Raw genomic sequence first — 24,740 nt, forward strand, 5'->3', positions numbered from 1 at the left:
TTCATTTTTAATGGAACATCATACACATCTAGTATTCAATGCAATGTGTTAATCACATATGAAAGGTGTAAAATGCGAATTACAAAGCGATGGCACGTGTCAGCATTTTGGAATGAAGTTGGGTAAAGACAGTCAAAAGAGAGCTTTTCTGTGGTAATAGCCATTTGAACATTCAAATATATACAGCGAAAGGTTGACGAGCGGTCAAACGTCCCCAGCTGCCGTTTTTTTTTTTTTTTTTTTCTTCTCCATAAATATAAATAAAACGACACAGCAATAGTCTATCACAGTACACACAGACGGAACTACGGTATAGAAGGGCTTTTAAACACAGTGTGAGCAGTAGAAAAAAATGGAAAATGTCCTGTTTGTACTTACACAGACATCTTCGAGGCTTTGCTTGGCATTGTAAAGTCTGCAATGCTTTGCTGCAGCCTCTTTTGTATTTCTTAGTGAACAGTTTTCTCAGGGATTTTAGAACTCAAGAACTTTGCGGTTTTGATAGTTCCCAGCTGATTTGTACAAAAGAATATTCTCCACCTGGTACCCCGTCACCTCGGTTGAAGAATAGTGCTGCTGCTTTAAAGCAGGACGATGGGCTTGCTGCTGGCCGGTGAGCCCATGTACTGGGAGGGGAGGGGATCCTGCGTTGCGTACGAAGTGTACAGACCCGTCACTTGTACGTCCGACAGCGGCAGGCTTGCGCCGCTGGAGGCAGGAGGCAGGCTGCTCCCTAAATCACAGTCTGATAGTCGCAGTGGGGAGTTGCTGAAGGTGCCCAGCGCGTCCAGGTTAAAGCTGTCGTCCTTCATTTCTTCCCACAGGTTACCTGAGGTCACATTGAACGATTAAATCAACAGTTTACACTATATGTTGTAAATTATACACTGCAGTAGTTGTTGTTGTTGTTGTTGCATCTTTGAAATGTTTTGTTTTATTATATTCACACATCCACCTGGGGTGGGCGTCAAAACGCTCCAAACGCTGGGTGAGTTCTGTGGGCAACAGCGCCTTCTCTGTGAGTGCGCTCATCGCGTTTGGATGTTTTACTCTTCTCCCAGCGTTGACAAAAAAAGAAATGGCTGAGAAGTGCATCGGTGACTGTTGAGAGTTTTTGGCACCAAAATGCAAGATACCAAGATGGTACCGAAGCAATACTCTTACTTTTATCATGTTTTGGCCTGGGCACAAAAACTGTGACTCGGTGAATAACCCAGGATAGTACAATATGATAATTTGCAAATGCCAGGTTGCTCATAAAACCCCTAGAAAAAGAACACTTGCTATATGGCCGAGAGAACACTGTAATGCTCAACTTTACCTTGAAGGGCAAAATCCATGATGCTGGGGTCCAGTGCGTCCACCTCCGTGTGGCTATCAACGTGCACGCTGTAGAAGTCGTCCGGAGGTTTGCCGGCTTGCCGCGTTAGCGGACTATGGGAGAGGTCGGGCACCGCGTGGAGGGGAGGCGTTTGGGCCGGGGCCGGGGACATCGGCGCCAAGCGGGCTTGGGCCTGCAGCTGGGCTCGGATCTGATGGTGCTGGTGGATCGGTAAACACGGCAGGGAGAGGGTCACGATGGGCTGGGCCTGCTGCATCGGGGCTGTCAGCGGGAGGCCCGTCGGACAGCTGGGCAGCCGTGTCATGATCGGTTCTATTGCCTTCCGCCGGCAGTTCTCTGGGCGATCTGTGATCAGTTTGTCCAGCTCATCTGCAAGAAAAAAAAAACTTGAACGCAATCATGTCCGATCAAAGCGGCTCCTCTCATTCCCATTTTAAGTGTGGCGCACTCACAGTCTCGCATACGAGGACAATACGTAATCGCAGCGATCTGTGCATTGTCATAGCTCTTGTGGCAAAAGACAACGGGAATGAAATACATTATGAGCTGGTGATAACCGCTGGACACTCAAATATGTCAGCAGACCTCACGTATCTATATGGATACATGCTGATGTAGGATGATTGAAAAATGTATTTATTAATGATGATGAGAATAATCCTGGGTTCAATTAGATGATTTGTACAACGATTTAGAGGGTTCGTTGCCCGCTGTTCAACATATTTATGAACGGAATATGTGTGACATCCACCGCACACTCGCGTATCCCTTGGCCTGTGCCCTGACCGGAGTCACCAAAATTGTCTTCGACCAGCAGTCTACCTACTGTGCTGGACTTAGACTTAGAAATTGGAGTTCATAGTGTGTCTAGTCGGTGACTTTTAACAGTCGGTCGATCTTTTGGTAAATCCCTGACCTGGGTTAGCCATGCTGCGGCGGATGGCCGGGAGATCCTTGCGTTTCCACTTCTGCATCTCTTCCTCCATCTTGTCAATTTTGGCTGGGTTCAGTGCCCACAGACAACCCTTTCGGGATGAGCTGCTCGTCTTGTTCTCCACTTTCTCAAAGCATTTATTTAAAGACAGGTTGTGTCTGACCGAATTCTTCCATCCGTCTGGGGCCGTCTGCAGGGAAAGTCGAGTGGCGTGAGCTAAGCGGCGCCTTCGTTCCTGTTTCTGAGCAGTTAAGCGAATGGTTTCACCTTGAAATAAGGAAAGTGTTCCTTCATAAAGCTGTAGATCTCGCTGACTGGAAGGCTGCCCGTTTTGCTGTTCTTCAGAGCCATGGCAATTAAACAGCTATAGAGAGAGAGAAAAAGCGGTAAGCATGAGAGCAAGAAGGGATGCGTCACCGGTGGTGCGTGCGTGCGAGCCAACCTGTAGGAGTAGATGGGTTTTGGGAAACATTTTGGCTGCAAGTCCTGTTCTTGTGGTGCCAGGCGAGGTTGCGAAAATAGACTTTGGTTGTTGAAAGACACATTACTGTACAGCCCGCCCGTTGAGCACTAATGAAAAAAGAGAATTACGATATTGTTATTCAGGCTTGTAGCTCTTTCAGGAACCGCATTTGATGACTCAAGTGGACGTTCAAAATGCAGCCTGCATCATTTTCTGGAGCCACTTGATTTCTCTTGGCCGATCCCTCCAAAATATGGTAATGAAACAAATATAGTGGCATTTTGATGACATAGCGCTTTGTACATTTTATTGGCTGCGGTTTGATCCATTACTACGGAGCCCCCCTGGTGCCAAGGTGTGAGAAAAATACAATTCATTGATAATCTGTTCCCTCAGTTTAGTAATCCGTACCCTCAATTTAGGAAACACGCAGGCTAATTGTAGCCAGTCCTGCTATATAACGGTCAACCCCCTCGAACTACAGCAATCTTGCCTTTCAGTTGGAAAAATGGGATGTAGGATATATCACGACATGACAATTTAGACACAGAATTCACACGAGTAAGAATATAACATACAAATAGAATTGACTTCACTTGACAGATATACGTAAGTATGCGGAGCCCCAGATATTTGCTAAACTGAGGGAACAGATTATCAATGAATTTTATTTTTCCTCATACCTTGGCACCAGGGGGCCTCCGTACATTACAAAATGGTCATTGTGGAAAACATTTTTCCCAAAAATCTAAAAAAAAAAAAAAAAAAAAAATGTACCCAACTGGATGTTTTGGGTTTGGAGAATTTCCAAGTATTTCATTGCCTGTCCTGTGGAGGGTTCATGCATTTGAGTGTGTCACCTGTTGCCCAGTTTGGGTCAGCGAGTACACCTGCTGTGGTGCCGACTGGTACGCTGAAGTAGGGCACTGGTACCCCGGCGAGGGCATCCCATTCATGGAGAACGGAGACATCTGTGAGGCAAAAACACATCCGATGAAGGCACGAACCGCTCGCCGAGTCCGTGTGGTCCTGTTAAACGCACTGTTCCGCTGTGGGTGTCGATGATGCCGATTCCCAAAGGGCTGTGCTGCATGTTGCTTTGCAGGTGGAGCACGGACGACTGAGCCGTCGTGGCCATGCTGCTCAATTGGGCTTCAAAGAGAAAAGATCATTTGATTAGTAAAGACGCCATGAGTCGAGATGATAATGATTCATTCATTCATTCATGAATGCAACTCTTGGCCAAATGGTTAGCACGCCTGCCTCACGGTTCTGAGGTTCTGGGTTTGGGCTTTTCTGTGTGGATTTTGCAAGTTCTGCCTGTGCTTGCATGAGTTTGCTGCGAGTGCTGTGGCTTCCTCCCACATTTCAAACCTGCCTGGAACACTAGGGATGCCCAAGCCACCTCATCTCATCTGGCTCCTCTCAATACGGAGGAGCACCGGCTCCAAACTGAGACCCTCCCGGACGACCGAACTTTTCATCTCTAAGGGAGAGCCCGGACACCCTTGTGTGGGGAATTCATTTCGGCCGCTTGTATCCGTAATCGTGTCCTTGGGGTCACCACCCAAAGCTCGTGACCATAGGGTAGGAAGGGTAGGAACGTAGATCAACCGGAAAATTGAGAGCTTTGCCTTTCGACTCAGCTCCTCCTTTACAACGACAGACCGATACAGTCCGATGCACTGAGCCGCCGGTCGATCTACAGCTCCATTCTTCCCTCACTTGTGAACAAGACCCCAAGATACTTGAACTCCTCCACTTGGGGCGGGATCTCTTCCCCGACCCGGAGAGGGCACTCCAACCTTTTCCGACTGAGGACCGTGGCCTCAGATTTGGAGGCGCTGATTTTCATCCCGGTCGCTTCCCACTTGGCAGCGAACTGCTCCAGCGAAAGTTGAAGAGCACAGCTCGATGAAGCCAACAGAACCGCATCATCCGCAAAATGCCAAGACGTAATACTGAGGTCGCCAAACCGGACCCCCTCAATGCCCCTGCTACACCCAGAAATTCTGTCCATGAATGTAATGAACAGAATCGGTGACAAAGGGCAGCCTCGGCGGAGTCCAACTCTCACTGGATATGTATTCTACTGCCGGCAATGCGGCCCAAACTCTGACACCGGTAGTACAGGGACCAAACAGCCCTGATTAGGGGGTCCGGTACCCCATTCTCCCAGAGCACCCTCCACAGGACTTCCCGGGGGACACGGTCGAACGCCTTGTCCAACTCCACAAAACACGTACTGTAGACTGGTTGGGCAAGCTCCCGTGAAATGAGAGCTGGACCGGTGCACTGTTCCACGGCTTGGACGAAAACCACACCGCTCCTCCCGAATCTGAGCTTCGACTTCCCAGCGGACCCTCCTCTCCAGCACCCCTGAATAGTGGACCTTACCAGGGAGGCTGAGGAGTGTGATCCCCCTGTCGGTAAAACACACCCTACGGTCTCCCTTCTTAAAAAGGGGAGCCACCACACTGGCTCTGGAAATACAGAGGCACTGTCCCTGATGTCCAAGCCATGTTGCAGAGGCATGTCAACCAGAACATCCAGAGCCTTTAGGAACTAGTGCGATTTTAGCAACAAATGAAACAGTTCAATTTGAACCTCTCTGACAGCATAAATCAATATGATCATCTTTGATAAAGCTCTTTTATTAGAACTCTTCAGATTGTGCAGGTATATCAGCCAGTATCAGCCCCCATTTCGAATTACTATATTTTTGCATAGTTTCCCCACTTTAATGTCCAAGATCATGAAACATATCTAAATATCAGACAAAACTAACCCAAGTCAACAGAAATGGTTTCTTGAATTGGTGATTTTATTTATTAAAAGGAAAAAATACAATTCAAAGCTACCTGGCCCTGTGGGAAAAAGTGATGCCCGCCTTTGTTAAATCATTTCTTAACTGTCGCTAATCACATGTTTTGGTTAATTTTCCCAGACCACACCCAAGCCTGACTAGGCAAAAAGGGCATCCATGACAGAGCCCCAAGGCAAAAAAAACACTGCTAGACGAAAAGACCATAAAGGCTCATCTTACTTATGCAAAAACATCTGAATAATATTTTATGGACTGACGAGACAAGCGGTGGTCGTGTGCTGGTCTGGGGCTGCTTTTCTCCTTTTGGACCTGGACGACGTGCACGATGGAACCATGAATTCTGCTCTTTACCAGAAAATCCTGAAGGAGACTGTTTGTGACGTCAAGCTGAAGCACACTTGAGTCATGCAGCAGGACAATGATCCAAAACACACCAGCAAATCCACTTCTGAATGTCTTACAAAATGGTGTTGGAGTGGTTGAATCAAAGTCCAGACTTGAAATGCTGTGGCAAACCTTTCAATGTGGCGGAATTCAAACAATTCTGCAAGGAAGAGTGGGCCAAAATGTCTCCACAGAGATGTTAAAGAGTCACTGCCAGTTATACGAAACATTTGATTTCAGTTGTTGCTGCTGAGGGTGGCCCAACCAGTTATTAGGTTTAGGAGGCCATTACTTTTTCACACAAGGCCAAGGTAACTTTGAGTAGTTGTTTTCCCTTAATAATAATAAATGACCATTTAAAAACAGTTTTATGTTTCCTTGGGTTATCTTTGTCTGATATTTACATTTGTTTCATGATTTTAAACAAAAAAATGAGAATTTGAGAAGGGGGTCAATACTATTTTTCTACGGCACTGCATCTACAAAGATTGTGCATTGACTCAAAACCCCACCTCCATAACTCCCAAACCTTCGGAGTAATTGTTTCCCATCTTCCAACTTCCACTTCTATAAGAGGGAGCTCAAGTATTAATGATGTTTGAAGACCAGAATCCACAAGACTTGAATGGTTTTGGTGTGGCCAATCAGAGAGGAGAAGATAGATTTTTTTTGAAAGTGCCACCTCACCTGTCTGTTGCTCCAACAAGCTGCCCTGGGAGGCCCCATTGCTGTGGCCACGACCATCCACCATCTGCTGTAGTCGGGGCACGTCCACCGAAGTGAGCCATGACAGAGACTGCAGGTCCCCAGGGAGGTCCTCCTCCCTTAATTGGGAGGGGTCTGTGGTCAGAAGCCTTCAGAGGGAGGAGGCGGGGGGGGGGGGGGGGGGCCGACATGGCTGTCAGATCGGGCTCAAGGAGCACAGGTGGCATTTACATGTCAACTCCAAAGATCACATTTGTATCTCTTGAAGTCCGAAGCCTCAGCTGCTCAGTGAGGCTGGCTTCGAGTGGAAGTGCATTAGCTGTGCCGTCGAAGATTTAGCATGTAAGAAGATGAATTCATCAGGGAAGGGACGGTTTTAATCAACAATGAGGGTGTTAAACAAATCTCATTCAGAAAAAAAAGCCTGTCTTATTGTTGTTTTAGGAATGGTATGAGGTGAATTTTATTTACGTTCAAGTGCTTTCTAACGGCGTAGGGAAGTACACTAAATTGAGAAATGTTATCCCAAGAATACACTGGTATTTAAAAAAAAAAAGTCGAAGAATGGGCTATGTTTTTTTTGCCTTCTAAAGGGCTTAAGATTAGACCTTTACAGTGTGATTTATTATGGGTAATATATATTTCATGATGATACCATCTTTTAAGCAATTCTATATTTTTTTCAACTTTTGTGATTTTCATGCTTGCAGTCATGGCACCTTTTATGTGGCTAACCTGGAACAGAGAGGAATCCTCTTCAATCCTCTTCAGTCTCCCGTGCGCATACACACTTAGTGTTCAGGGGGTTTGTAACAGGGGTCGCCATGACAACACATACTATTCACTTTGTGGGGACCGTGAAGGAACACCCCCGCCCTTCACACATGCACACACTAAATCTGTTTAACAAAAAAAAAAATCAAGCGTGTCAGGTGACCGCAGCCCGTCCCTCGCCATTGGCCGAATCATATGTAAACAACACCAGATCGTTTGAAACACGGCAGAGCAGCGCCTGTCGCCTGCAACAGTTGGTCTTGTCTATTGAAAAATGATGGCCTATTGTGTCCCAAACGACAAATCTGCCCAGTGGCACGTGGCTCCATTGTCTTGGCCAGACCCTTCCTTGATTGTTTCTGTCGTTTCTTTTCTTTGCCTCGGGCCCTTGCATTAATCTGCCGGAATGACGGGCCTCATGCAAGAGGGACAAATAGGATACCATCTGCTTCCCTGTCCCTTTCCAGCCTCCAGCCCCGGCACCCCACATCCACAACCATACATACACCCCCTTGTCTTCCTACATGAGGAAATCAACTCGGGGCCAAATGCAGTTGGAGGTCAGATCTCGGTTTGCGTGTGTTGTGATGTGACCTCACTGCAGACAGCACGCGTCGATTGCACTATTGTCTTTTAGTGACATGACTGAAGTCATTGAGAAATCCCAAATTGTAACCTCACCAAACTACTGTAGCATATTACAATACTTATTTCCCACTTTGCACCTTTTCCAAAATGTGTAGTGCGTTTCTTTCATGAAATGCACGAAGGGCTACAGCGGCACATCAATCGTTTGAGGCTGATGACTTGTGCACAACGTACGCACTCGACAAGTGTTTTTTTGGTTTGGTTTAAATGAAGTATTGTTCGTGCCTCGCCCAATGTGTTATGGGCTAAACGTGTCACCTCCCCTCTTCTTGTGCCACCAGCAAGCATAGAAATTGCTCACTGATGCATAACGTGTTGAACCGGTGTCTCCGTTTAGCATCCGAGTCTTCCCAGAGGTTCAACAACACTCAATATTGAAGCCCAAAACCCACTCCCCCTCCTTCACTTGCCCTCCTCTCTCGTCCTTGTCTAATTGGGGGCCACTTGTGCACGCGGGTGACCCAGCGCGCCCCATCTCTCCCCGAGCCGACGGCCCGAGAGGTTCGAGCTCTCCGTGTGCCGACAGCAGGAGTGTAAACGGAGCTGATGGTTTCTGACAGATCCATTCAGACTGAAAATCATTTATTCTTTTCCCCCCCCCCCCCCTTTTTTTTTTTTTTCCCCCTTCTATATAAACTCTTTTCATGCATCCCATTCCCCTTCCCCCATTTGTCAAAACGAGCTATCTGTCATCTACATGTAAATAAAATTTTGTAGCCGTTTGGCTCTAAAACATTTCCATGTACACGTAAGACTTTATATAATCTCCAAATTGATGCAAGTTTGAAACATCTTGTTGTCAGTCTTACCTATAGTCTTGTGGAGACGGATGATGGCCCGCATCCTCAGTTATTCCTGCCATCCTAGATGTAATGCCACCTTCTATCATTTCCTGGGATGTGTGGTACCTCACCAGCGGCACAAATAAAATGAACATACTTTTTTTTACACATGCCACAGTGAAGCTTCAAACAGATACACACACAATGTTGATGAGGAAAAAGTACAATGTTGCTCATGAAAATGTAGTCAAGTTGATTTTTAAAAGCAAACGTTTCATTCGAGAAGTAAATCCACACGGACATAATAACTGATTAATAATGAGGTGGGGAAAAGAACTAGAAGAATAGCAGTACAGTGACTTGTTGTTGTTATTTGTAAACAAACTGTTTAAGTGACTCTGGAGCTCCCCTGGCAAACTGATTGCTAAAAAAAAACAAACAAAAAAAAAACACTAGACGTCATAACTTTCATTCATATATTTAAATGTTAGCATAACAGATAGCCTAGAGGTTTAAATGTCTCATCATTTACTATAACAACAAAGACAGTCACAGTCACAAAGGCACGAGTCGTTAAAATGTCAATTTGCTCATTCAAAAAAAAAAACAAACATTATAAAATCAACAAAGGTAAATGTGCCAAGAATGAGAACATTATAGCAATTTACCTGTTTTGGATGATATTGAAGAATGTGTGAATGGGTCGTCCGGGAGACCATCTACTGTATTCCACTGTGCAGCACTTGTTTGCATCCCCCCCCCCCCCCGCCCCCGCCCCCGCCCCGTTTTTAAATTTCCCTCTCTGGAGCTGTCGGGGGCGCGCTCATGCGCAGTGGAGAGCTGACTTTGACAGATGCTCCCAACAGTCCCATTCGACCCGGAAAAGACACCGTGCACATTTTCTCACTTGCTTTTGCCAAGTGCGGAAACCATCACCATCAGTGGCCAAACACTATGCTACAGTGGGTTCAAACAAAAATCCAAAAATCTCCAAATCCTCCTGATACTTAAGTTCTTATGGAACCATTTTTTTGAAAGCCAAATCTAAACATAGATGAAAATATTTCGGATATGATTCCAATATTTTTAGCTGCACACGTGCGCGTCTTCAAAACTTTATAGAAAGAAAAAAACAACAAGTCTCATTCAGTATGAAATATCCAGATTTGCTCCAATATGCTCCTGTCAGGTTCATTCCATGAGAGCTCTGAGACCTTGTGAGTGAGTCTCTTACTTGTGGTGGCATCTGTGTGTGTGTGTGTGTGTGTGTGAGAGAGATGGTGATTTTTTTTTTTAAAAGGGAAGTACTTGAGGATCATTGCTTCCCGCCGTCGTGGCCGCGTCCTGCTCCTCTCAGCAGTGGGAAAAAGAGCCGAGGAGGAGGAGGAGGACACAGGATGGATGAGCAGGTTCACTTCGGAAAATAGTTCACTGTGGACGTCTGCATCAAGTTCAGGCCATCACCTATCTTTTAAACTTAACTGTACAACAATGACTCCTCTCAAGCTGAGGAATTTCTTATTTATCGCTTCTTCTATTGAATGTAATTTGCAAAAAAAATAAAATAAATGACGCATACGTGCGACACCAAATTGAGCAACTTGAGTGTACAATGTACTTAAAAAGAAAAACATTGAAAGTCATGTTCTTGATAAATGAAGGGGGGGGGGGGGCTTCAATGAAAGGTGAGGCCAATTAAGGGATATCATGTGTTGTGTTATTTGAAAGGGCGGAGCCTATGATTCTTCCAAATCTGCACTGACAGGACGTGCGCATCCCCATGAGAGCCCACAGATGGCGAATCGGTGTGTCACAAAGGAACAATCAACGATGACACGCATGAACGTAACGGACAAAAACAAAAAACAACCCAACCCAAAACACCCCGAGGTCCTAAAGCCTGCTGGCTTGTGGACGCATGCCACACCGGGGTCTCCAAAGCTTGACTGAGCCAAGGCTTTTTCAATTAGAAAAAGGTTATGTATGGCACACCACCAATCCCAAAAAGTGCAAACAGCGCACAGGTTCTTGATTTACCTTTTGCCATCCATTTAATTGTTGTGCCTTTTCACTACAGTATACGCCACTGGCCTAGAGGTAGATGAACAATTACATTATTTGTAGCAAAAAAGCCATTGAAGTGAAATGCCATGATGAACTTAAGTTAAGCCGCGGCGCTCAAGTTGGGAATAACTGTCATAGCAACATCGCGCAATGGTGGCCTCAATCAGCCCTGACAGTCGGTAGACAACATTAGGGACACTCGCGCAATTTAAATACACAAACCGTGTTGAAAAAAAGTGAGTTATTGATCGAAGGTAGAAGGATATGTTCATGATTGTGGTTTTGCACCTCTCAATTGGGTGATCAAAATATGAGATATGCATTCGATATATGGAATGAGCAGTGGGTGTATTTTGCACAGCAGATCCTGGTCATTAGTGATAATTAGTGTAGATTGCTATGAAAAGCTTTGTCGTGTAACCAGTTTCTCCCTCCAAACGATTGAAATGTTATGACGTTGTCATACAGTATTCCGCATGCAAATATATGACTGAACTTTATATGGAATGTTTGGAATTTTTGGTCTGCAGCTGGTATCATGTGGGAAATGTCGAGAGCATCTCTGTCCTGGCTACGTGTGGCACACTTGGGGCCGCCAGCGCATGCGAGCATGAGGACTTCCTGCGGCTTAGTGACAAGAGTGACAGCTTTCCCTCGCCTCGCCTCGCCTCGCCCGTTCAGGAGGCGATCCCCGCCTGAGGCCTGGCCAGTGTGTGTAGCCTGTGTTTTTGGTCTCGCACTCAAAACACACCGGCACCTCTGAGAACGAGGTCAACTCGCCGCTCTAATCTCCTCTCCGGCGGAGACGACTCCGCCCCCGAAGAGCAGCGGCGCATCACCCAGGGTGACCCTCTGACCACCCGGGATAAGCTGCTGTCAGCCATGCTTAGCTGGAACTCGGCATCAGCGATCTGCTAAAGCGAGGGGGTCAGTCTTCTAAGTCAGTCGCTCGCTCGCTCAGACGGCCGATCGACAAGTCAGTCGGTGAGCGGGTTCGTCGGCCAATCGGCGATGCCGTCGGCCTGTCGCCCGGGCAGCTAATCGTGCGTCGTCATGTTCTGAGAGATCACAGAAAAGCTGCTTTTCTGTTCCGTTTACAGGGGTCATTCAGCGCTCTGGACCTTTGCTCGACCTTTGGTCTGAGGCAGGGTCAGTCCGGTTCACCGCTGCTGACTTACTGAAAAAATAGCCACTTCTCTCGTGTTAACTTTTCATGTGACGCAGCGGGCACAGCGCCCGAAGGCCTCTTAATCGGCTGCTTTGGTTTTGTGCGTGTCTAATATTACCCCAAAATATTGCTGAAACTGTATGCCATCAACGCAAGGTACTACACGTAATGAAATATGGGTCTCGTTCTTTGTTCAGCAAAGCACAAATGTGTTTCAACTTGATCAAGTAACCTCTTTGACCCAACACTTTTGGAACCTCCATGATGACGGGGCCCAACATTTCGTACGGGCCTCTTCAAAATGAGAATAATGGACTATGAAAGAAGCAGCGATGGGAAGAAAGACGAGAGAAGAAAGGAGAAGAAGAAGATAGGAAGAGCGGGAGGGGACAAAGTGAGAGAAGAGTGCAGGGGCAGCCGCGGCGAGATGGGAGCGTTATCATCCGCTCTCCTTCTCGGCATGGGATCTATAATGGGAAAATCAACCTCTCTGACTCCCGTGTAATTGGATTTGCCGGGTCTCGTGCTGAATCGGAGCCCAGTGGGCAGCGCAAAGCTTGTTAAGATTGGACAAGCATTGCTGGACCTCTCAGCCAGGGGGGGGAGAGGTGGGCCGAACCCAGGTAACCTTGACAACTTCGAATAAGCCCGACTGCTCGATTGTACAAGTAGCTGACTCGAAGGTTTGCGATAGTCGATCAATCGATAATTGGGATGAACTGCGGTTCGCGCTGTAGGTGAGTCGGCAGAGCGAAGAAAGCGGACACCTTGCGTTTCCTTGGGCGCGTGTGTGCTTAATGGCCGTTAGCGGGTGACGGCAGTAAACGGTTCGTTCCTGCCGCCTCATCGTCTCTCCTTGCAAAACGCAACAGCTTCAAAGAAGGATCGCTATTGTCGAGGGTTCAATTCGTGGACGTGACAATGTTGAGGTTTTGCATATTTGGGCGCCCAAACATGAGAAATCCCTCGGAACGATGCTTTCAATGCGTAGCAGAGTGTCGCATTTGATATGAAATGTTACAGTGACGTGACGAACTGAAGATGGTCAAATCGGATCAGTTTTCCCTTTTGGCAGATGAGTCCTCTCATGACGATTTGTAATGCTGCGTCATGGAGTATGTCCTGTGATGTATCAGTAGGCTCGGGCTGGGGGCCTTTTCGCTACGCAATGCATTTTCGAGCACCCGATGAAGCGATACGTTTGAATAAGAAGGGGAAATGTCGGGGGGGGGGGGGGGGTTGAAATCGAGTGGTTTGGATCTTGTTTCTGCGTGGTTACCCTGCACTCAACACAGGAGTAGACACTCGGGTAAGAACGGAACAAGATATCCCGGTCCCTCCACCTCCCACGACATGAATGATTAAGCAGCCGGCGCGCTGTGGCCGAAGTGCGGGTCAGGATGGGGCGGGCGCGTGCGTAGGCCTCGGCGCGGCACCGGCACCTGCGCTCGTGCCACTTGGACCTGACTAAATTGTTTCACTGTTTGATTTCATGCACAGCAGGACACAGCAGGACGTGCTGTTCCGTAGAAGGAAGCCAGTTTGCAATCCTGATTGACACCGCAAAAATACAACTTCAGAGATGCAGGTTTGATGATTTATTGAACGACTTGGTGGGTCAGCGCAGTTTTGGTGTCCTTGCTTCGGTTGATGGGCGTTGCATTCTTTTACAAAGCAGGTGTGCTCATCATGCAGTGGAGAACTGTGGAACTGCCGGTAAATTGCTAGCATGCTCCCTTTCAGCTTCCTCCCGTCCGTCGAAGGCTGCTTCTCACACGGATGAGGTCACGCGGTCTCCGGCGACAATGACGCTCGAGACCAGATGAGGCAGCATCTCTTAATTACAATTACAATTACAATTACAATGGGCTACGCAGCCACCAATGTTTCATTATCGCACAAACCGCTATCCAGTACACTTGAAATACGGTCGAGTGCAATTTTGTTCTTATTAAACACGTTTTTTGTTTTTTTTGAACTGATTCATTGCATTTCCGTTCATTTCAACGAGGAAAGGTGATTGGTATGTATTTACGCGCTTACTGGCAAATATTGGCTGTTTTTATTAAGGATGCACTGAAATTCCCTCAAAAGAAGACGGCACCGAGAAGACGGACGAAAGTCCTTTAAACCCGAAATGAAAACCCAAAACATCAGCGTGATTATGACCATTGAATTCATGAATCGTCCTCTTGACAGGAGCTTATCTGTGCGTGTTATTACTTGTAATACTCTATGGCAGACCCCCAAGTCACGCTGTCCCACCATATTGTCTGCTTGTGCCGCGCCGAGAGAAGTTTCTTCCCACGAAGAAAGGGGGTGTCAAAGATAGCAGACACCTCCATTGCCCCCATCACATGACCAGATTGATTCTGACGTCCCCAAAAGGGTGCCTTCAATGATATTGTTCACCTGTCTCATTGGCTTAAAGTGGGCGGGGCGGGGCGGGCAAGGGTTAACGGTGGGGACACGGGGCCGGGGGCCGGGGGCCGGGGGGCATTGTCCAGCAGAAGGGGCGAGAGCGTATAAGGGTGCAGAGGCTGACGTGGAGGGAAAGAAAAGACTGACTAACCTCGTCTCTCCTTCCAGTGGGGCCCCCGAGCAAAGTAATGAAGTCCGAATTACAGCAAAGGATAACGAAGAACAAGCCTCCATTGTTCCCGCTCGGGGCGCACGAAATGAGCGTCACAGCGAGCAGCGGGGCACAGGCCGTCACTGCGCTACTTAGTCTGCCCCGTTGTCTCGAGACGGGCCCGTTTCAGAGCTTCTCAGATCAGACAAATACTGCGCCCGTCACCCCCGCCACCGCCTTTCTCCAGCGTTCGCCTTCACCCTAACCCTCTGTACGGCCGAGCCATCCGCCCTCACCCCAAAATAGGCCAAATCTCCTCCATTGTGTTTCGACTGCCTAGTGTGAAATTGATTGTGACGTTAAATGTTTTCTAATGAATAATTAGTGAATGGATATGCAGGGGGAATATGTGTAATGGATTGTAGACTGCATTTTAAAGACATCTTTTTTGTCTCTGCTTCGTGGTATTTACAGGACAAAAACACTTGGCCTTTCTCAGAAGAAATGAGGGCCATAGGCGAAGGATGGGAGGGTGTGAAGGGCTTTGTGTCAATTAGATCCAATGGATTATCTTTTTTGTCAATGTTTTTACAGAGAGAATTGAGAATCAAAGGACTTCCAAAAGAGAGAAGGAGAAAATACAAAAGCAACAAAAGCAGTGAAAACCTTTGGTCCGAATGTTGGTGGTGAGAATGCAAAACAGATTGCTGGAATTTTTCCCACTATGCTTATTGAATGTGCCGCCGCTTTTTTTGGGGGGTCCCATTTGCACAGTGTGCTGCGTTCGCTTTGGTGCATCGGCCCTGGTGAAACATGCGGGCCGGGGGCCGGGGGGCCGGGGGCCGAGGTGACGAGAACATTTTGTCACACGCTACAAATATACGGGGACGTTTATTTACATTATCGTCCTACAGATGTGTGTCACGCTTACTGTTGGCAGAAGTTGAACATATGCATTGAAATGCATTGATTTATCAAGAATAGATTTGAAAAAAAATGGAGCTATTGTTGTGATTTGGAGTGGAAAAGTAGATTTTGTGAGAAGTGGCATCAGACGTTTGAATCTCACTGTGAACCAAAATACGGAAATTGTAACTGGTTACTCAAAGTGAGTCGCTTATATGGTGAATGAAAGCAGTACACTTCAGCGGGAAATGACCAATGACGAAAGTAGCGTGTTAGTTTGTGCATTTTGACAAATTGTAGCAACTTGATCTTTCTCAATACTTGCCTATCCAATATGCTACAGAACAGACTATAATATTGAAACATATTGCACTTGCATTGCATTTATACTGAATGGAAATGTTCCTTCAGCGCTCTGGAAACACATTAACAGGATACACATTAGGAAGTCAAGAGTCGGTTTATGTCTTCTTCTGTGACCTCGATGCTGGCTCATCGAATGCGCTTTGCCCCAGGTGGAGGGTGCGCTTAATGCCAGGAACCAGGTTGGCATTCAGGACTTTGTTCTCCTGGATGAGACCTCGGAGGCAGCCTTCCTCAGCAACCTTAAGAAACGCTTCTGCAAGGATCTGATTTATGTGAGTGGCATTTATGCAGAACTCTCGAAATGTCGAGAGTTTTTTTTACAAATGAATGTTCTATAACTTTGACTGACTCTTTTAGACTTACATTGGCACTTTATTGGTGTCTGTAAACCCCTACAAGGAGTTGGATATCTACAATAAGGAACAGATGGATGTGTACATGGGGGTCAACTTTTATGAGCTCCCACCTCACATGTGAGTGTCGAACAATTTGCTCAATACCTGGCTCAGTGAATTGGAAATATTGGCACTTGTTAGCCATCAAAAGGTCATAATTGTTTCCAAGAAATACCTATTTCAAAGTAATATAGGTCAAAGCTTGAATGCCCAAATGTCTTAACCGTTAGCTGTCCGAAATGAAGTTTTCTGTTTTCTGTTTTCTGAAGATGCTGTTTACATTTTTGGACATACATACTGTATAAATGCCTTTTCCATGAAAACAAATGCATCTTAGTGGCTTCAGAGTTACTTTTCTGGGGGTCTTTTACTAACTCACTCAAGCCGTCTCTACCGCTAATTCCACCGGAGAGAGCCTCGTTAAGTTGTTGCAATGCACCAGAGGGATCTGTCAGCTGAAGTGCCAGGATGAGACAGCCATTTTGCATTCACACAGTAGCAGACTTAGAATAAACAGTTATGAAACTATTGCATGTCTTACATTTTACATGGGTTTAAATTGCTTCTTCTTTAGTGCCTTTAGCATTATTGATGAAATGTTCTGAACGTGAGCCAAATAACCTAACACCCTGACTACCGCCGGTACGTAGCTACGCCCTTGCCGACAACGCCTACCACGGCATGCTGGCCGACTTCAGCAATCACTTCATCCTCATCTCAGGAGAGAGCGGCGCAGGGAAGACGGAAGCGTCCAAAAAGATTCTGCAGTATTATGCAGTCAGCTGTCCGAGCACCGCTCTACTAAACACTGTCCGGGACAAGATGCTCATGTCCAACCCTGTCCTGGAGGTCTTATTTAACACTCTTTCGTGCTGTACTGACATCTGACATTCCCCAAAACAGGTCAGGCTTGTGTGAATTTGATGATTGTCTCTCTCCGCAGGCTTTCGGGAATGCCAAAACATTGAAAAATGACAACTCGAGTCGGTTTGGGAAGTATATGGACATTCAGTTTGATAGTCAGGTAGGACAGGTCAGAGTCCCAGATGAACATTCGGGCGGTTGCATACTGAGAGCTGTTTGGAATATTCCAAACAGCTCTCAGTTTGACGCAGTAGTGCACGGCTCTCCACCGCTGCCAACTACTGCACGTGCCAAATATGGCAGTGTCAATCACAACTGAGCACCAGACACGCTTTTGATGCACTTGTACCCGCCTTCACGTGTTGGATCTCTCGATTCGGCCGCTTTAACTACTGTAACTTGTTACATTTCCTCAGATACTGAGACCAAGAGGGGTGCACAAAATCCTCCACCGGACCAAAGTCGATGACATATACTCTACATATACAGCACACTCTGTTCTTTGCGAAAGTAGTCGAGCTGCTACCTGTAGGCTCCTATCCAACAGGGGGACGCGCTCGGTGGCCACATCCTGAACTACCTGCTCGAGAAGTCGAGGGTGGTGCATCAGAACCACGGCGAGAGAAACTTCCACATTTTCTACCAGCTCCTGGATGGGGGAGAGGAGGACCTGCTGCAGCAGCTGGGCCTGGAGAGGGACCGCCAGCATTACAGCTATCTTACGCAAGTATGTGCAAGTACGCGATCTCCCCGTGTTGATGCGTGGTAACCGGACCGTCGCCACTCGTCGCTGTGTCAACTCTCCGACAGGGAGAGTGCGCCGTTGTGCCTTCCGTCGATGACAAAAAGGACTGGAAGACGGTCAAAAACGCACTTCAAGTGATTGACATTGATGCAATCCACACTAATGTGAGTTAGTGTGGATTAGTTAGTGTGGTTAGTTAGATTTCAACAGAAATCATTTGAATTGCGTGCAGCACTTGTTTGGGATTGTTGCGAGTGTTCTTCACCTGGGCAACGTTCGCTTTGAGCCTGACAGTAAAGGTCACGCCAGCCTCAACAACCAAAACAACCCAAATGCAGAGTTGCACTGGGTCTCACACGTAAGAAATCTACACCAAATGTCACTGATTTTAAGCCCAAAAAAAAAAAGGCTCATTTCATTGCAGCTTCTTGGAGTTGACGCTAACAGTCTACAAGAAGGTCTAACATACAGGAAAATTGAAGCCAAAACAGAGCAGGTGGGACTGTTCAAATCACTTTGTAACATGACACGAGCTCGTTGATATTTGGGCTTTCTCTCAAGGTGCTCAGTCCGTTTCTTCTGGATCACGCCATCTATGGAAGGGATGCCCTGGCCAAGGCCATTTATGGGCATACCTTCACCTGGCTGGTCAACCGGATCAACGCGTCCACGGAGAACACTGTGAGCTCGTTTTTTTGCCAAACGGGACAGACGCTGTGCGACATTGTCTTCTTCTTTTTTCCATTTCAGGATCCTTCAAAGAAAACTGTCATTGGACTTTTGGACATCTATGGTTTTGAAGTCTTTAATATCAACAGGTATGTCACTTGCCGTCCTTATGCGTCACAGATAAGATTTGATGTATATTGAAGTTATTATTTCTGTATTGACTGTGTGTATACGTACCGTACGTGAATGTGAATGTTTTTGGTTTTTTTGTGCCCCTGTGATTGAATTGACCTAAATATCTAGCAGCGGTAGCATATCGTGCTAGAGATTAACAAAGTAAAACATGGAAAAAGCAAAGATACAATCCTTTATTGTCACTGTCAAATGTTACGGCAAACAGAATGAATTTCACTCTAGCAGCACTCTCAAACTTAGACGCTCTTTAAGGGCAAAGTGCAAAGAAAGTAGCCAAGATCATGTTTAAATATGTAATGAAGGGAAAACCAGAAAAAAAAGGAATGAATGAATGTGACAGAGTATATAGTAATTGTGTTTCAGCCTGCGTTGTAGAAGTAAACCGAGAGTCCTATTTTAATAAGGTTGTAGCGTGTCGTACAGATGGCAGCACCGCTATATATGGTGAATTCATCTCCCACAATATTGGAGATTTTTTTGAACATTGTAACATTTACCAAATGTAATTATCTTCCGCTCGTGTCGTTTCCCTTCAGTTTTGAGCAGTTCTGCATAAACTACTGCAATGAGAAGCTGCAGCAACTTTTCATCCAACTCACGCTCAAGGCAGAGCAGGAAGAATACGAAGCGGAGGATATTGAGGTCATTGGTCCCGAAAATAAAAGTGGCGTGAACGTTGGTTTGATGTCGAACGGGGTTCCGTTTCACAGTGGGAGCCGGTGCACTTCTTCAATAACAAGATCATCTGTGACCTGGTAGAGGAGCGACACAGAGGAATTATATCAATCCTGGTATGCGCCTCCTGGGATGAACATCAAATCCCGAATGATTCCGCGCTAATGAATGTGACCCTGCAGGATGAGGAGTGTCTCCGACCAGGAGAGGCTACAGACCTCACCTTCCTGGAGAGACTGGAAGAACAAATGGGAACTCACCCTCACTTTGTCTCGTGAGTTCAATTCCTGCCGAAAGGCCGCGTTATCGGCGTTTCGTTCGGAATAATACGTCATGATTGGAGTGCAGTTGTTTCATAGGGACTACAGTCATGCGTGTCTGTGGAGAGTTTTCAAATCAAACAAATGCAAATGTGCTACTCAAACGTCACTCAGCACTGATCTGCTCTCCGGAGGCTGGTGAAGCTCTTCTTCTGTCCCCATCCTTTTCCTCTTGGTGCACAGACACAAGCTGGCAGACAAAAAGACACGCAGGACGCTGGAGAGAGGCGATTTCCGTCTCTTGCATTATGCCGGAGAGGTCACCTATTGTGTTGTGGGTAAATTCCAGCGCAACCTATTTCTTAGCCCTCAAAATGTAAATACTGTTTTCACCTCGGCCAAAATGTCATCATTTGTTATCCCTTTCGAAGGTTTTCTGGACAAAAATAATGACCTCCTATATAAAAATATTAAAGATGTAAGTATGCAATGAGAGGGGGGGGGGAATATGAACAGACATGTTTAATAATACATTATTGAAGTCAACATCATGGTGCATTTGTGTGTGTGTGTGTGTGTGTGTTCTCCCACCTTCTCCTAGTTGATGTGTCAATCAAAGAACGCCATTGTGAGGCAGTGCTTCTCCTGCATGGACCCGGACAGCAGGCGAAGACCAGAAACTGTAAGTTCTCCCGTGTTCACCATCAAACACTGTCAAACACAGTGTCACATCAGTCAGATTAAGTCCAGTAACTTCTGCCAGTGGCAGTGTGAAATCTCACCTTCAAGCCATGTGCGCCCGACAGATGAACTGTCGAATCGGGATTATAAGCCGCGTTCTGTGTATAGGTGGCCACCCAGTTTAAGAGCAGCCTGCTGAAGCTGACAGAGATCCTCGTGGCCAAAGACGCCTGGTACATACGTTGCCTCAAATCCAATGAGTCCAAGAAACCAGGTACTTTTTTAATGTAGATGCAAGCTGGGGTTTTTTTTTGGTTTGCTTTTTGTTTTTTCACCGAACCTCCTCCGACCCAGGACAGTTTGATGAAGCTCTGATCAGACACCAGATCAAATATTTGGGCCTGATGCAGCACCTGAGAGTCCGACGTGCTGGTTTCGCTTACAGGCGGAAGTATGAGGTCTTTTTACAGCGGTATGAAGCCACACCAGGCTCGGACATTATGCTTATCGCAAATCCACGGTTCCTTGTATAGCCTCCAGTATATGCTGATGCACATATATGTCACATTGAACAGTTATAAAGCTCTGTGCCCAGCCACCTGGCCACATTGGAGAGGCGAACCCGCTGACGGCGTCTTGGTGCTGGTTCGACATCTGGGCTATTTTCCAAATGAGTACAAAATGGGAAGGTGAGAAAAGTGTCTTCATACATAAGTCACCTCATGTCGTTTGTTGGCCCGAGTTTAGCTGTGATTATAGCATGCATTGCCAGTGTCAGGCTAAGGAAGCTTTTTGTGTTTTGTCCACAGCTGGATTAATCATAGGTATTGTATTGTATTCCGTCACCTTTTAGAACGCTTAACTTAAAAAAAAATGTTTATTTTTTATTTTTTTTTGATATAACTAGAACCAAAATATTCATCCGCCATCCAAGAACGCTTTATGCCACTGAGGACGCTTTTGAAAAGTGTAAACATCAACTCGGTGGGAGCCAACGCACAATAATGAACGTCTAGTCATCACCAGTTGCACATTGAATGAATGCTTCTCGACATTTCAGCAACAAGACTGCAGGCCAAATACAAAGGCTACCGGGCAAAGGGCGTGTTCAGGAAACAGAAGGAGGCCGGTGAATGAGATGCTCACTGCAGTCATGAGCGATTTACATCTAGGGTAAAGCTTAATGATCTCGCTTTCTTTCTATGGTCGATGCCCCTCAGCAACAAAGATCGAGACGTGCTGGAGAGGAGTGCAGGCAAGGAAGGAGAGAGACAAGAGAGCGTGGGCTGTCAAAGTCATTAAGCGGTAAGAAAAACGAGCTGAGAATCACGTACAGCTCAGCTCAAGGGAAAGGGAAAGGGAAAGGGAAACTTTCATCTGGACGCCATTTTACTTTCAGATTTATCAAAGGTTACATGACTAGAGGGCAAGCAAAAGTCACGGACAACTCTGAGTATTTGGTCTTTGTGAGGCAGAATTACCTGAACAGGCTCCAAGACAACCTGCCCAAGACACTTTTGGACAAAACCACTTGGCTATCTCCGCCACACGTGCTGGCCGAGGTATACGGAAACAACATCGACGCACAAATCGCGCGCCAGTTAACCTTTGCTTGTTCGATCCCTGCTGCAGACGTCGGAACTACTTCGGAAGCTGCACTACCGCCTCATGGTGCGGAAATACGTAAGAGGAATCACAACCCAGAAAAAAACACAGGTAACACATCAGTCTAACACGTAAAAAGACTATTCGATTTTTTTATTTATTTCTTTTTTTCCCCCCCCCACTTTTTAGCTTCAAATGAAGTTGATTGCCAGCGCCATGTTCAAGGGGAAAAAGGAAAGTTATCCCCAAAGTGTTGCCCAACCTTTTGTGGACACCAGAATCAGTGAGTGTCAGATACATATTCTTACATATTGCATACATGTCTTCAGACAGGTTCTGCTACCATAACGTGACTTGTGGAAACCATTAGTCCATCCAATAATTTTCTTGCCCACCCTGGACCGGTCGCCCGTTAATCGCAGGGTGCAAATGGACAAACGGGCTTTCCCACTCTTATTCGCAGAATTTCAAGCAAGCTCTGCTCTTTAATCCAGCCCACAAAGCTTTTACATTATCCAGAGTCACATTATATTTGTTACATATTTTTCCATTGCAACATTTCAAAATGGATATTCATTTTTGATTCCATTTAAATGATGAACTACTTGGTTAGTTTAGTTTTTTTCAAATTCCAAGTAGTAATACAAACGTAGCAAGATATCAGCTCCACTCTTCCACAACATCATGGATGCTTTATTCCAATAAACGCGCAGTATGCTCTGCAGTTTAGAAAATCAACATCTCCAGACACGATTTGAGGAAATAAGGCAGACGTTTATAAACAATGATCTTTTTAGGTGATGAAGATATTAATGCGAGGGTCCTGCAGATGCTTCGTAATGAGCACATCAAGGTAAATCCCATTTTCGTCTCTGAGCGACTCACATGAAATCAACTGCCGTGTTTTCACGCATGTTTTTGCAGTACGCCGTCCCGATGATGAAATACGACAGGAACGGTTTCAAAAGGAGGCCGCGACAGCTCATCTTCACTCAGGCGGCGGCCTACATGGTTGAGGAGGCGAGGATCAAGCAGAGGATTTTATATACCGCGCTTAAAGGTCACCATTGTTGTCACCTACTCACCGTCCTTTACGATTCAGCTGTTCAACTCTTACGTTTCCGTTGTAGGGATTTCGGTCAGTAATTTGACAGACAGCATCGTTGTGTTACACATAACATGTGAGGACCCCAAAGAGAAGGTACACAGATAGATCTACTCGCTTCATATCATATAAGCTTTACAGTCATCTGTTGATGTATATCGAGGCTTCACTTTTAGCGGCTTCACTGCATCGCAGATGTTTTTAATTTTCTCTTTATCTTGCATTTTATTCGGTATATTGCAGGATTTTGCACACAATGTGCCTATTGCAAAGTGCAACTGGCTCAAGTAACACAACTGCCAGGCACCTCTACTCTGTCACGTCCCTCAACAGGCCAGGTCCCACCTTTTAAAGTCGCACGCATTCAGTCACAGCTACTACAGTGCTGTAGAACGTGAGGATGGCGACCCCAAGCGGACAAAAATAATACTTGCACCTCACGTGCATATACTTTGAAATACATATCAATATTAATTAAATATTCGGTCACCACTAGCAATTGGAGGATGCCTGATGCGATACACTGTGGTCAGCGATGACCATCAATTATGTTTATTATTGTGATTGTAGTTTGCAGTGGTGCAGAACTGCACTGCAGCGTACTGATAGTTTTTAGAACATGTCGGTTACCATCAAGATAAAATGACTATCGCAACACAGTTAAACACAGTTTGTTCGAAAAACAGCTCGGATCTCAAGATCCTACCTAATGTTGTGGCCGGGGGAGCGTATCGGACGATGTCACTTCTTCTGACGTGATAAATGAGTGACACTGTTTCAGGGAGATCTTGTACTGCAGTGCAACCACTTGTTTGAGCTGGTGACCAAACTCTGCATCATTGCTAATAAACAGAACGTGGTCAGGGTGCTTCAGGGCAGGTAAGTCAGAAAATGCCAAGCTAAAGAGTGGATTCATAATGATACAATGCGCAGCGTATGTATGCTAATCAAAATATCGGTGTGCAGCATCAAAGTAGAAATTCAGGCTGGGAAAGAGAGCGCAGTCGAATTCAGCACAGGCCCGGAGCCGATGGTGTACAAGGCCAAGAATGGACACCTCACGGTGGTGCGTTCACTGTCGTCGTCATGACGACAAAAAACTCTCATCGGATAAATGACACGATGCTTTTGAGTTTCAGGCAGGCCAAGTGCTTACCTGAGTCACACAACTTTTGCCACTTCAGGTTGCCACTCGGGCCAGGCCGAGGTAACACGAGGGGCAGAGGAGACACAAAAGAAGCCCCTGCATCTTTCATGGGAGACGGATGCCCCAAAGCTGGCTCAACATCGCCACGGGATACACGTCCGGCACTTTAGGATGAGCGACATCACCTTAATGATTACATTTACATTTACATTCATACCATCAAACATACTTTACGAGAGGTATTAATAGAACTATATATTAATGGTTGAATACTGAGAAATCTTTCTATTTCCATGTAGCTAAATAAGGTTAGAAACACTTCCCAGTGTAATTGATTGCGACTCCAATCACAACAATAACCCTATTATCAGAATTTATAAAAACTCAGCATTGTCTTTGTGAAAGGCAGAATTTTGATAAAGCTTTTGTTGATTACATTGTGTTAGTGTCTGGAATAAATTGTC

At 46.1% G+C, this 24,740-nt stretch overlaps 2 protein-coding genes across 18 annotated transcripts; one reads left to right on the forward strand and one right to left on the reverse strand.

The window, feature by feature from the left end:
* Window positions 1–10: 10 nt before the first annotated feature.
* foxn4 (forkhead box N4) lies at window positions 11–9,608 on the reverse strand. 3 transcript variants are annotated; one of them, XM_061768209.1, is made up of 10 exons: window positions 9,528–9,602; window positions 8,887–8,985; window positions 6,638–6,804; window positions 3,782–3,891; window positions 3,600–3,710; window positions 2,719–2,846; window positions 2,544–2,640; window positions 2,259–2,466; window positions 1,322–1,711; window positions 11–829 (listed from the first exon to the last, which is right to left on the reverse strand). In XM_061768209.1, exons 2-10 carry the CDS (start codon window positions 8,964–8,966, stop codon window positions 582–584), a joined length of 1,539 nt encoding a protein of 512 aa, XP_061624193.1. In that variant the 5' UTR covers window positions 8,967–8,985; window positions 9,528–9,602; the 3' UTR covers window positions 11–581. The 3 variants fall into 3 exon arrangements, with proteins under 3 accessions (XP_061624193.1, XP_061624194.1, XP_061624195.1); XM_061768211.1 differs by lacking the exon at window positions 6,638–6,804 and having other exon boundaries at window positions 12–829; window positions 9,528–9,608; XM_061768210.1 differs by lacking the exon at window positions 6,638–6,804 and having other exon boundaries at window positions 3,600–3,891.
* Window positions 9,609–11,576: 1,968 nt separating this feature from the next.
* Window positions 11,577–24,681, forward strand: myo1ha (myosin IHa). 15 transcript variants are annotated; one of them, XM_061768195.1, is made up of 32 exons: window positions 14,617–15,349; window positions 16,085–16,207; window positions 16,293–16,408; window positions 16,981–17,179; window positions 17,274–17,354; window positions 17,742–17,921; window positions 18,005–18,103; window positions 18,172–18,297; window positions 18,364–18,435; window positions 18,501–18,757; window positions 19,340–19,445; window positions 19,514–19,594; window positions 19,661–19,752; window positions 19,982–20,076; window positions 20,170–20,216; window positions 20,340–20,420; window positions 20,588–20,693; window positions 20,774–20,891; window positions 20,995–21,108; window positions 21,229–21,243; window positions 21,327–21,403; window positions 21,480–21,548; window positions 21,640–21,724; window positions 21,819–21,981; window positions 22,052–22,135; window positions 22,214–22,307; window positions 22,822–22,877; window positions 22,949–23,084; window positions 23,155–23,225; window positions 23,911–24,008; window positions 24,096–24,195; window positions 24,314–24,482. In XM_061768195.1, exons 1-32 carry the CDS (start codon window positions 15,341–15,343, stop codon window positions 24,338–24,340), a joined length of 3,177 nt encoding a protein of 1,058 aa, XP_061624179.1. In that variant the 5' UTR covers window positions 14,617–15,340; the 3' UTR covers window positions 24,341–24,482. The 15 variants fall into 15 exon arrangements, with proteins under 15 accessions (XP_061624184.1, XP_061624186.1, XP_061624185.1 ...); XM_061768199.1 differs by lacking the exon at window positions 21,229–21,243 and having other exon boundaries at window positions 18,501–18,620; window positions 18,690–18,757; XM_061768200.1 differs by lacking the exon at window positions 14,617–15,349 and adding an exon at window positions 11,577–12,714 and having other exon boundaries at window positions 18,172–18,435.
* The last annotated feature ends 59 nt before the right edge of the window (window positions 24,682–24,740 follow it).

This window comes from Phyllopteryx taeniolatus, chromosome 3 (assembly GCF_024500385.1).
Source record: "Phyllopteryx taeniolatus isolate TA_2022b chromosome 3, UOR_Ptae_1.2, whole genome shotgun sequence".
Lineage (NCBI taxonomy): Eukaryota > Metazoa > Chordata > Actinopteri > Syngnathiformes > Syngnathidae > Phyllopteryx > Phyllopteryx taeniolatus.